At 39.2% G+C, this 12,660-nt stretch overlaps 1 protein-coding gene across 1 annotated transcript; it reads left to right on the top strand.

Moving 5' to 3' along the window:
- Positions 1–739: 739 nt before the first annotated feature.
- hamp (hepcidin antimicrobial peptide) lies at positions 740–1,758 on the top strand. Its single transcript, XM_061718489.1, has 3 exons — positions 740–1,013; positions 1,115–1,192; positions 1,360–1,758. Exons 1-3 carry the CDS (start codon positions 927–929, stop codon positions 1,465–1,467), a joined length of 273 nt encoding a protein of 90 aa, XP_061574473.1. The 5' UTR covers positions 740–926; the 3' UTR covers positions 1,468–1,758.
- The last annotated feature ends 10,902 nt before the right edge of the window (positions 1,759–12,660 follow it).

The following is a 12,660-nucleotide window of genomic DNA, read 5'->3' as shown; positions in this document are numbered from 1 at the left end:
TGTCTATGTCATGAGGTCTTTATTATCTCAGAATGATGAATGAAAGAACAGACCCGAATAACATCAAAACAACAACACATTAAACGATACAGTTCTCAGCAGTTTGGACATAATAAACCTCGGAGTCATTCGTCTTCATCGAATGCGTATTGAAACACCTTGGCTTTCAAATTGAGAGTTTTAATCCTGCCCACCAGTCCGTTGCTCTCAAAGGGATTAAATTTGGTTCAACTGCACGTCCCTGTACATTATGCAAAAACTGAACATGTTGAAAATGAGGGGATAATTATTCAATTGGAGAGGTTGTAATTACATCGCTTTGACTGAGCAGTGGATATTCCAAAGAGGCTCCTTCTTTGTCGTGAAGGATTTCCCAGGTCGAGAAAAAAGAGCAGCTCAGTCAGCCGTGGAATAGATTGACCTGTGCAGTGTTGACCTTTGCTGGGAAATTTCCAGCGCTCTTGCACGGTTTGTTGTAAGAAAGGTCCTTTTTTACAGATTATCGATTGCACTCATACTGTATACATTTGAAAAATCACTTGGGCCCACAATAGAAGCTGGATCAGAAAAAAAAAAATTCCCCCAGTGTTAGAGAACTATAGCATGATGAGGAGGTCAAAACTTCCCCAGTGGAGTTAGGTAACTCCTACCAGGAATGGGCTGGGCCTCCAGCAGTGATGAGGCAACACAGGGCCTGTATGCCTATAAATACTCACGCTCTGCATATTCAGCCAACAGACAGCAAGAGGGCTGGAAGGAAGTGAAAGATCTGAAGAAAATCCACTTGCCTAGACGATTCTCGTCCATCACAGAAGCTGAAGAATAAATTAAGGGCATCGTGGTGCTCTTCGGTGGCCTGAGACCTATGAGAAAGAAAACTTATCAACTCTAATCTTCAACGGATTTAACAACCAAACCCAACTAAAATGAAGGCATTCAGCATTGCAGTTGCAGTGACACTCGTGCTCGCCTTTATTTGCATTCTGGAGAGCTCTGCCCTCCCATTCAGCGGGGTAAGAATTTCCCTCAATCTCACCTCCTGTCCTTTTTAGCTATAAATGCTTTGTCAGGATGAAAAGATGTGGCTCTTACATGTCCATAATTCATTTAACAGGTCCGAGAGCCGGAGGAGGCAGGGAGCAATGACACTCCAGTTGCAGCACATCAAGAGATGTCAATGGAATCATGGATGGTATGTTCAATTGACTGAATGAATTAAGCCAATTACCAAGAGCAAATTAAAATTTAAGTGGCTGTGTTTTCCCCACGGAGTTCCCTGATGCTCACTCCACACAGCGAGAGGATGAAATGCTGGAGTTGACATCTCGCTCATGAATCTTTTTTTTTTTTCCCACGCAGATGCCAAACCACGTCAGACAAAAGCGCCAGAGCCACCTCTCCATGTGCACTGTTTGCTGCAACTGCTGCAAGAGCTACAAGGGCTGCGGTTTCTGCTGCAGATTCTGATGATTCCTGCAACCTCCACAATATATTAATTTATTATGCTTTTTTTTATCTCTCCACAACAAATGACATTTCCTTTACATCTTCTTTTTCAGTGCAGTTAATGTTATCATTTTTAAGATGAAAGAACATGAAAGAGTGCAAACAGCTAGTCCTTTGTATTTATTTTATATATTTTAACATTTCACCCTTTTTGTAAGAAGTGTACATTTCTCTTTCATATGTGGCTTTTTTTTCCACTGAAAATAATTATTTTGGTGCCGAATAAAACTTTGCATCTAAATCAACTGATAACAGTGTTTTGTGTAATTATTATGGAAACATTGAACATAAATAGATCCTTTCTGGAAGTGTTTGAAGTAGTAAGCACCTTTATTTTTGTTGCGATGACATAGAAAATGTAAAGAAATAGAGAATACTGGTTCACACTTTTCTTTTGATTTTCATTTCTTTGAAGACAAGGTGAACCCAAGATACTTTGTTCATTTTCATTTAATTTCTTAATACGCATCAATTTTTGTATTTGAGTTAAACAAAACAATCAGAAACCAAAGCAACAAAAAGGAGGCCAGTTAAACTTTTACTACTTTGTGATGTTACCTTTCATTCATCCTTAAAACTCTAAAAAAGACATCATTACAGATCACATGTATCAAGATTAAGCCTGTGTCATTTCTCTTAATGCATTAAAATCCCTCCACATGTTGCAGTGGTAGAGGACGAATCTGCAAAATATATCCACATTTTCTTTAAAGATAATTGTTTTCTTTTCAATTATTGTATAACAAAGGCAAAGAAAGTTTATCTGTATGGCACGCTTCATGTACAAGACATTTTAAAGTGCTTTACATAAAAACATTTACAAAAATGCATTAAAAAGTAAAAGAGTTTAAAGGCAGAATTAAAGACAGACAGACATAAATCAAAAATAGTTAAACAAACGAAATCCAAGAAATAAAGGTTGTAGTGCATTGTGGGAGATTACTGAAATGCAGCAGTAAATAAAAAGTTTTCAGTCTTGACTTAAAGCAGTTGAGAGTTTTAGCAGCGATGATGCATGCTGGGAGTTTCTTCCACAGGTGAGGAGCATAAAAGCTGAAGGCTGCCTCGCTGTGTTTGGTTCTAACTCTGGGTACAGAAAGTAGGCGTGACCCTGACGACCTGAGGGTTCTGGTTGGTTCATAATGGACCAGGAGATCAGACCAGGAGATCATTTTGCTCTAAACCATCCAGATATTTATAAACCAACAGCATGATTTCAAAATCCATTCTGTGACAGAGGAAGCCAGTATAAAGATCTAAGAACTGGAGTTATATGGTCCACTCTCTTGGTCTTAGTGAGGACTCGAGATAAAAGCATGGACAAAGATATCAGTCCTTTAATCATTGATATGTTCTTTAGGTGATAATAGGCTGACTTCACTACAGTCTTAATGTGGCTGTTAAAATTCAGGTATGAGTCCAGAATCACTCCCAGATTTCTGGCTTGACTTTTGGTTTTTATTTTCACTGCTTGAAACTGAATGCTTACTTTTAAATCATTCTTCCTTGGCTCCAAACACTATTATTTCTGTTGTGTCCTATTTAACTGAAGACAATTCTGGCGATCCATTCTTTAACTTGGTCAATGTTTGAATATATGTATAGTCTCCTAGTGAGAAGGTTATATAGATTTGTGTGTCATCTGCATAGCTATGGTAATACATTTAGTCCCTTTTCATAATTTGAGTGAGTGGGGGGCGTATAGTTGTAGAACAACAGAGGCTCCAGAATTGAACCTTGGAGAGCTCCAAGAAGTGGAGATTCTCTTTTTGAACAAAATCATCAAAACAATCACCTGTTAGCATCACCTGTGTGTAATGACCCTGTACCAAATACATTTTTTGTGCAAAAACAGATGTATACAAAGCCATGAAATAACATAAAAGTATATCCATCCATCCATTTTATATACTCACTTATTCCTATTTAAAGGTCAGGGGGATCTGCTGGAGCTTTCCCAGCTCTTTTCAGGAAGAAGGTAGAGGAATAACTAGCCACATACGGAAAAACAAGCACACTCACATTGGCAATTCAGAATCACTAGTTAGCCTGGTAAACATGTTTTTCGACTGTAGAAGGAAGCTGGAAGACCCTGAGAAACCTCATGCAAGCACAAGAAGAATATACAAATTCCACAAAAAAAGACCCCAGCTGGGATTCAAACCAGGAAACAGTGCTAACTATGATGCCTGTTAAAGCATAAAAACATAAAACATCCTGGGTTTATAACATCTACATATTCGAAGTAAATTTAAAATTAACAGTTTTTTGTTTATTTGCATTTTCTATATCATTACAACTCTTCGTAATTTAGGGTTATATTTGTGACAAATGAGCAGTATACACTCCACTTGTGATTATGATTTCACATTAGTTGTTCCATCAACCACATCAACAGTTAATATATTAGATACTTGAAACTGTACATATGCATGGTCAACATGTATAACTTTCATGTATTTCTATTAATTATTTATAATGGACCTCCCAAAAAAAACAAATCACATGATTTACAGTACAGTTAATGATATGTTAACAAATATCATCCATCACTGCCATGATATCTGCAAAAGCTCTCTTAAATGTCATTTTTTAAATGGGGAGGTTTTCTTGGGTGAATAAAAAACTCATCTGTTTTGAATGTTTCTGGGCTTGTTTCCAGAAGGTCATTTGGGATGCATCAGTGTCAGCAAAAGCAAACAGATAATCATCATAACTTGAAATTCATATTAAGATAATCTAAATGATCATCTGCAGTGACCTCCTCAGTCACTCCAATTCCCCCGCACCAACACCAGCTTTCAGAAATCTGCATCTGTGGATCATTCTGTGTTACCTGTGAATTACCAGGACATTTCTCCTTCAGGACCTGCTTGAAGAACGTTAGTAAAAAAATCCCCAAAAAGTGATCAAAAGTGTATCAACAGTGTGCCCTCTGCTTGCACAATGTGTAACTGCAGCTACAACAGATGAACATTTTTCATTTTTAATGAGTCTATCCCAAAAGATGTAACCCCTCTCAAGAAGTTCAGAGCTCAATCTTGGCAAGATACAAGTGTGAAAGAAATTTTATTTGTCAAGCATTTGAGAAGTTTTTTGCAAGCTATTCAAATAAAGAGCAAAACTTTATTTATTTAGTTACTAAAAATTTCCCTGAAAAAAAAAAAATACATGTCACACCGGTGTCAAGTTAATTCCTGAAAATAAAGAAACCATGTTTATTCAAACAAGTATATGTATAAAAACAAAACCTTCCTAGAAGTAAAAGCTACCAATGTGTACTCTATCTACGTTCCATCATGATTGCTCACTTTTGAAGTGTGCAATCATAACAGGATGTTTGATCCTTCTCTTTCAGCTTTAGAAGCTGACATCCACGATCTCTATGGTTTTCCGCTGCACATCATATTCTTTGCACAGCAAAGTTAAACTTTGTTGCCGCAGATATAAATTGTGCTCATAAATGTTGGCTTTCTGAGGCATTCTGAGCCCCTGCTACTGTTATTCTGCCTAAATTCAATGTGTAAAGATCACAGTTATTAAGTAATTATTTCTAGCCTTTTCCATGCATATAAAACAACAATTTTACAGTGAGAAACATTAATTACCGGGTACTATTAACGTGGAATATTCAGCCTGTCTTGGATGCTCCTTTTGTATCCAATTATGCTTTTTTCTTTTAGTCTTCTACTTCAAAAGAGGCTGTTATCATAATTAAGTGATTTACCTATTTAGTTTTTTTTTCAAATATCACCAACTTCTTTTTGGAAAATAGATTGCATTGTTAGCATTCTAAACTTTTAAACAAAAGGTTAACATTTCAAAACTTAGCAATAGCAAAAAGCAATAATCGTTATTTTATTGGTTCTGCATTAATTAGACTAATTTGGAATAAATTGAACTGTGTTGTTGAAGTGCCTTGAGATTACGTTTGTCGTGATTTGGCACTATATAAATAAGGCTGAGTTGAACTGAATTGAATTGGAAACAATTGTTAATGTTTCAGGGGGATTGCAAGTGAAGCTTCAATGAGCTTAGACACACAGACACAGACACACACACAAAAATTAAGCAGGTTTCCAGAATTAACAAGCTCATAATTAGTGACGAGTCATAACAAGCTTGGCCAAAAATAATAACAAAGGAGACTCAGTTCAGCCTAATAAGTGTTTCATGTTTTGCCCACAGCAGACTACATAGAGCCAACAAACACATGAGAATGCACAGTGATCAGTCATGTTTTGACAATCGTCTGCATAATAATCATTGCCTAATGATGAGTGGTCATTTTATAAATGACCCCATCTCCTGCATATTGTCCTCACAAATATAATGCACACTCAACATTAAGACTAACTGGCATTCTTCAGGATTTATCACAAGTAACTGCAGTCATTTGTAAGTGCAGCTGTCACCTCTTTCATATAGAGACTGTATTTGGAAAATTTGACCTGATCAGCCACTTGGTGTTTGCAGATGAATGTGTATCGCTGCAGTGGTAAATCACACTCAGTTATTGTGTGGATTTTTCTTAGTGAAAGTCTATGTAGAGCCATTTAGCACAACATGTTTAAAAGCTTTCATGAATCATTGTTACATTTCCGTAGCAGTTTCTTTCAAAGATACATCAAGCAAACAGCATGTTTATGAAATACCCTTTCAGTGCAGGATGAAATTAATTTCCTGAATCCTGAAAGGACAAAATGGGTGATGTCGAGCTACTAAAAGCTAGGACTTTATATTTTATACTCACCATGGCCATCTTTCCAGCATTATTTCAAATAAAACCTTGAATTATTAGCAGAATAAAGTGGCTACTAGGGCTCAACCGCTGCACATCATAAGCACTCTCAGTGCTACGGCGGCAGAGAATTGAATAAGCCCTGGAAGTGTCCAATCAAAGCTCAAGTTCATCCAATAAACTACTTAATATACTCACTTCGGCCTTTCATTTGTCCAAGACAGTCAAACACAAAAGGAGAAAAGAGTCATCAAAAGAAAATCAACATTGCTGAGAGCGAATGAAACCTCAATAAGAATTTTTAATGACCCAACAAGAATGGACGCCAAAGGCGAAACAAGCACAATGATCCCTGCGTTGTCTCATCTTTGTTTAGCAGTTCCACCCCGGGCAAGCTAGTTTATTGGATTTCATTCAAATTAAAGTTATCTCACTCAGTGCAATAATGCATGTCTGGAATTATGTGCGTAGGAGGACGAAGTGATGAAGAGCCCACCCAGGGAACACGCAGTGGTCAGAGGTCAGAGGCAGCTTATTGCGAGGATGATCAGGCTTACAGCTGGCAACCAACCAGCGGATACAGAAGGCTCAAGCAACACACGACTTAATGTGAGCAGATGTGTGCAAAAGAACCCTCCCCTGTGTATTAGGGAGTTAATGAGTAAATAAGAAACAGCTGTGAAACCAGGTGGTTTGCCACAATGATAGTCAGGTGACAAGGGAGACTCACTGAGGCCATCTGGTGGACAGGTGTCACACCGGAAACGCAAATCTCTAGCAGTACAGCATCCTACATTTATTTCCATCGATGAACTTTGGCTTTGCCATTTGGCCATTTCAATCCCAAGTCCACCCTGTACCCAGGTAGCCCACTTTTAATCCAGATGGGGTCTAACGTGGACATTCTGGAGAGGTTGATGCTTCTTCCACGCAAAATTCACCAATGTTCTGAAAATAAATTCACAGGAAGAGCAGGTTGTGTGAATGGAAACGTGCGAAGAATATGAAGAACATAAAAAATGACAACGCTGTTAAATTGAAACAACAGAAAAGAAAAGTAGAAAATTGTTGGATATGAAAAGTAGTACGTTTCAAAGGTATATTTAATGCAAAATAATGCAGTCAGTGCTGTGTTTTATGTGGTGCAGCTGGAAGAAAGCTCTCAAAGTTTAAGATTGATTCTGAAAAAGAAGATGTTGTTTTCACACTAGCTGCCATAAAAAATGTTGTTTGAGTTAAATAAATCAAATGATAACGTGATGGACTGGCAAATAGTCTGGGGTATGTCCTGCCTTATGTCAGGTATGAAACAACATCGAAGTTCAGTTGCCATGGTGATTTTTCTAGATTTGAAGAGAACCACTTTTGCCTCCCAGCAAATCTAGGTTTTACACTCAACAGAACTCACTAACCCGTTTGTCTCACTTTGTGGTATGCTGTCCTGATCTTTCATCATCTTTCCAAATATTTTGACATGTCTAAGGAATCCAGCACTATTTATCAGGTAATAATTTCATATACTGCGCCTTCACAAGGTGTCTGCTTGAAACAGAATTCCTTCTTTTTTCATGAGCTGACAAAATACTGCAGAATAACATCAAGTAATTCATAAAATTAAAAAAAAAAAATATTTAAAAAAATAACAGTGAAGTAAAAGAATAAGATGTTGAAAAATGTACTACTAAAATCTAAATGGATTAATGCACAAGCATTTTTCTAGGGTTTACATGAAGTGGTCCAAGACCACTATGGGTTGCCTCAACCTCTTGCTCTCACTGCGTCTTAAAGCGACACTACGTAACTTTTCCACCTTAATATCATATTTCCAGAGTCATTGTGATGGTACATCAACTTCCAACAGGTTTAATGACACCTCTGTCATGGTCTGAGGGGGTCTGTATCACCTTCACTGGCACTATGTAACTTTGAGGAGCATGGTAGGAACCCTGCCACACTAAAAAACTACAAATCGTTACGACTTTGACTGCTTTACGGCATACGTCACTTCCCCCTCCTTCCCGATTCGCAGTCGAGACGAAAATGGGCGGGGCTTGGAGCGCAGAGCTCCACAGAAGCTGTTGCTGCGTCGTGGCTGCAGCAGCTCCACACAACAGACGTGGGGAAAAGATCCTAATGGTTTAACTTTTCAACGGTTTCCTGTTCGGAGGCAGAACCAGGCAGGCCAAGTATCTGATATAACAAAGTAAAAGAGTGAAGGAGTCGTCGGCTCGCTTTGGATCGCGGCTGTAACGACCAAACACCGGCTTCCACACAGTAAAGCCTGAATTATGGTTCTGCGTTAAATCGACGCAGACTTACGGCGTAGGGTACGTGGCGACGCGCAACGTACGGTGCGTGTCGCCACGCCTCGGAGCCTCTTCAGCATAATATAGCAGTCAAAAAAAAAGAAAAGAGAAGTAAGAGGGAAACAAAACATGTACTGTATGTTGTACTATTATACAAATTTATTGAAACACATGGATCTTCAGTAGAGATTTCATATGGATCCAGACCGTTAATAATCATTATTTTCTCCATATACCGCTCCCTGGCTTCCTTGTTTAAGGTATCCCGGTAAATTCCAGTTCCTTTCCAGCAGTTTAACATCTTTTTTTTTGCGTTCCGTCTGTTCACTTGGTGAAACAGAAAAGCGTCCCGTCCTCTAGCAAAACAAATGCAGCGACGGGAAAACACTACCGCTTTTGTCCAAAAGATGCCGCCAAACTCAGAAAAGCTGAAAGTTACGTTGTGCTGCTTTAAGTAAACAAGATCAGAAGATGAGTATGCACGCAGGATCTCAGACTACTGTACAGTTTATAGGTGATAAGCATAATTGTAACGCATAATGTTACCAAAAGACAGGAGTGGTTTCCAAAAAAACAATCAAACTTCTGGTGTTGCTGAGACCGACAGGCCTGGAAAGTGGGGGACCGCGGCTGAACAGGCCTGGAAACGGCTGCACGACGCTTCCCATTCCAATATTTCAAGTAAAATTTGGCAGAAATGGCAAAAGCTTTTCCTTTCCAAGATTTGAGACCACTGTTGTTTACCAGTAAGTACTAAGTGATGAATGTGAACATTTATTTAAATGGGAGAGATGTAAGTCTTTATCTTTCATTTTATTAATTCACAATATCCCCCTGTCCCTTGTTTTTACTCTTTATCGTTGTGGTGATCTGTGCTGTTGATAAGACAAACCGAACCAAATCTATCTGAAGATCTGAATCATAAGAAATCTGAAAACTTTTCATCAACACTGTATACCTGAGCATTCTCCAGACAGCGCTGTGTCGATAATGGTCACTGACTGCTGTTTCTTCATCTCACGCAGGGGAAATACTTTGATGGAAAAGTCAGCAGGAAACCTAATCTCTCTCTCCCAGTGATGCAGCGATGCGGCTTCAGTAAAATCATGGTGGAGTCTGAGCCATTTTTAACATTTTACATAACGTCTAGTCATTTCAGAATGTCAGCAGATTGTGAAATCTGGGTCAGTGAAGATTCAGCAAGAACTAAACAGACATTATCTTTTCCAACTGCCTTTTACTCCGATTGATTTTCCTGAATTAAATTTTTACACTTGTGATATTGCCGGCAGTAGCAAGGAGCTAACTATTTGTCATAATTACAGATTTGTGCCAAGAAGCCTTTGGCGAGAGCCGTGCTCTAGTCTGTGTGTGTGAGGAGAAAGCTATGATAGCCTATAGGCTCCTGAGACCTGGTGCGATTTAAAAAGACAGGGAGGGGAATAGACATAGCCATTCTCTTGCTCTCTTCCTGTCTTCCATTGATCCCCTGATATCTCAAAGGCTGAGGCGAAAACATGTTAATTGACTCCTTCGCTGCCGAGAAATAGCTTCCCCCCACTGCAAAGCGTTGGCTGAGCATTTACAAGCCTGATACTGTTATTGACTTGCAGCTATAATTGAAACTTTACCTTAGTCGCGTAAAGGACACATATTGTGTCTTTTGTCTTCGCAAGTTGCTACAATTTCCTTAGGACTTAATTAAATGTCTGTGACATGATTTGCTCAAGATACCCCACAGATAAAGTACAATAGTTATACATCTCTGTTCATTACAGACGGTTTTAAGAGGTGTGCAACACTTCACCCCGCAGCTCTTTTTACACAGTTTCTTTTAATGAAAACCCTTTTGAAAACATAAATTTGAGTACAAGTTACACTCTATACATCATAGCACATTATTACATTACAGAAGAGCGTATCGTTTTTAGACAGTGCGCACGAGCACACACGGCAAGCTGAGCACACGATATTAAACATTAAACTGACAGGAAATGTTTGGCTGGCAATTTTATTATTAAATACTTTCATATTCAGCTGCGGACAGATGGTACCAATTCGCCTTTTAGCCACAATTCCTTTCAGGGACTCTCATCGCTTCCCAGGAGCCCAGCAGATAGGATAAGCTAGCCACTAGCTAATGAGTAAAAGAGAAGTTTATGTTCAATAAATCCTTCTCTTTACAGTTGCTCTGTTCATCTGCCCGTGTTCTGATGAGGTCTTCAGAAGCTAACATCAAGATCTACTGCGTTTATGAGCAATGCTTTGGCGGTTTTTACCAGTTTCCAAATGTGATCATCAACGCTGCTTTCAATGACAAATGAAAACTTGGAATTTCCGAGACCCCACTGGGAAAGAAAGATAATCAATGAATATGTTTAACATGAAGCCTAAAAAGATGCCAAGTGTCCTTGAAACCTCGTCTTTTATAGTATGTCCATGATACTGATAGAGCATAATTTGCAAACTTCTGAAGTACTTTACATAAACGCTTAGGGAATTTGGTATTGGCAAAGCATAAGGAAGAAAAATTGAGTTTTAACTTTAACTTGAAAATGATCATAGGCGGATCTGGGTCTGTGATATAACAACAGCCTGCAAATCTAAACAGCTTAAGGTCATCCTAAACAAAGTCGAAGGTGTAAGTTTTTTTTTTTTTGTGGTTATTGTACTTTTTTTCAGTTATTGTAACTTGCAGAAACCAAAATATTTGCCCTCAAGCACAGGAAAAGTGAAAAATGTTTCCCTCCATAATGTGCCTGCTTGAAAGAAACAATCTTCCAGCTTCACATATCACTTCTCCACACACCTTTATAAAGCACCACACCTAACCATTTGCATTTAGATCACCCCTTTTTTTCTTGCGTTTGCACATAGTGTGGTGGGATCTGTGTCAATACTGTGGGGGTCTCCTAAGGAGAATGGATGGGGGTGGTAATGAAGGCGAACCACCAACAAAAACAAGCCGCCCGGCCATTTCTCTGCCCGACACTGTGCAGCAGCTGGAGTCGTTAGTTTTAATTAGCGGAGGGGAGTGATAGGAGCTCCTCTCCCCGATCACCCACCCGCCTATCCCTCCTCGTGGAGAGAAGTTGTAGAGTGATTCTCCCCCCCCCCCCCCTCCCTCTGCCCCCCCCCTGTTAATTATTAGATTTGACAGCTTTAACAAATGTAGATTTTAAGGAATTGCACAAATTGCCCAAAATATATACGATCACCTCAGTGATCGTATATATTATAGGCTTAGTTGGATGAATGTCTGTTGGCTGTCAGGGGGAAAGTGTCAGTTAAGAGATGGTTGGTGTGATTTGTGCAGCAGGGCTGATCTCAAAACATGTTCAACAGAATTAACCTCCAGAAGAAAGTTTAAGCAGAAGATTCCAGCCTCGTTAAAAGGCACTTCTCCTCTCTCTAACCCTGCTCTCAGATCTGATAAGACCTGCAGAAACCTACACTGTCTTGATACTCCACCTACGTGCTGCACAGACGCTTCACTAGCTCAAGTGGAAGAGGAAGCAACAGCACACTCCTCTAAATTCAAGCAAAGCACAAGATTAGTCTTCGTGCACTGATGGTGTCTCCTGATATTTCAGAGAAAGGTATTGCAAATCTCCTGTTTGTCTAATATTACAGTTCCCGTGATGGCTCCGGCAAGCTTTATCTATGTCATTCTCATTCAAAGCTGCATTTTGAGGATTTGATTCCTGATGGAATCACTCTGCTTCAACCCCTTCCTCCCTCCTTTTCACTGAAGCATATTCCATGATTTACATTACCCATCAAATCTTCCAGCACCTTGCTGTCAAATACTCATCGCAGCTTTCCAGCCCACTGGAATTGCTTAGACTTCACCTTATCGTCAGAGTGCGTGAATGCCAAACTGAAGAGGTGGGGTGGGGACGTGCATTGGTTTTGACAGTCTTATTTCTGAAAAATAAGTTCAGTGTTTTGGAAACCTGAAACACTCCGGCAGTCCCATTGCTATGTAAAGACCTATCTTGGTTCAGACATGTGGAACTTTTTTCATTTTTCCGAGGCCTCTTGACTCCCAGCCAAACTGGAAAAATCTATATGGTGTTAAACTATTATACGCTCCCCCTTCAAGCC

The sequence above is a fragment of the Cololabis saira genome, chromosome 3 (genome assembly GCF_033807715.1).
Source record: "Cololabis saira isolate AMF1-May2022 chromosome 3, fColSai1.1, whole genome shotgun sequence".
NCBI lineage: Eukaryota > Metazoa > Chordata > Actinopteri > Beloniformes > Belonidae > Cololabis > Cololabis saira.
This window is presented reverse-complemented; position numbering and strand designations above follow the sequence as displayed.

Coding starts and splice junctions, on each gene's coding strand:
- hamp (XM_061718489.1), top strand. CDS start 927: ATGAAGGCATTCAGCATTGCAGTTGCAGTGACACTCGTGCTCGCCTTT. Junction 1,014..1,114: donor CTGCCCTCCCATTCAGCGGG/GTAAGAATTTCC, acceptor TTCATTTAACAG/GTCCGAGAGCCGGAGGAGGC. Junction 1,193..1,359: donor TGTCAATGGAATCATGGATG/GTATGTTCAATT, acceptor TTTCCCACGCAG/ATGCCAAACCACGTCAGACA.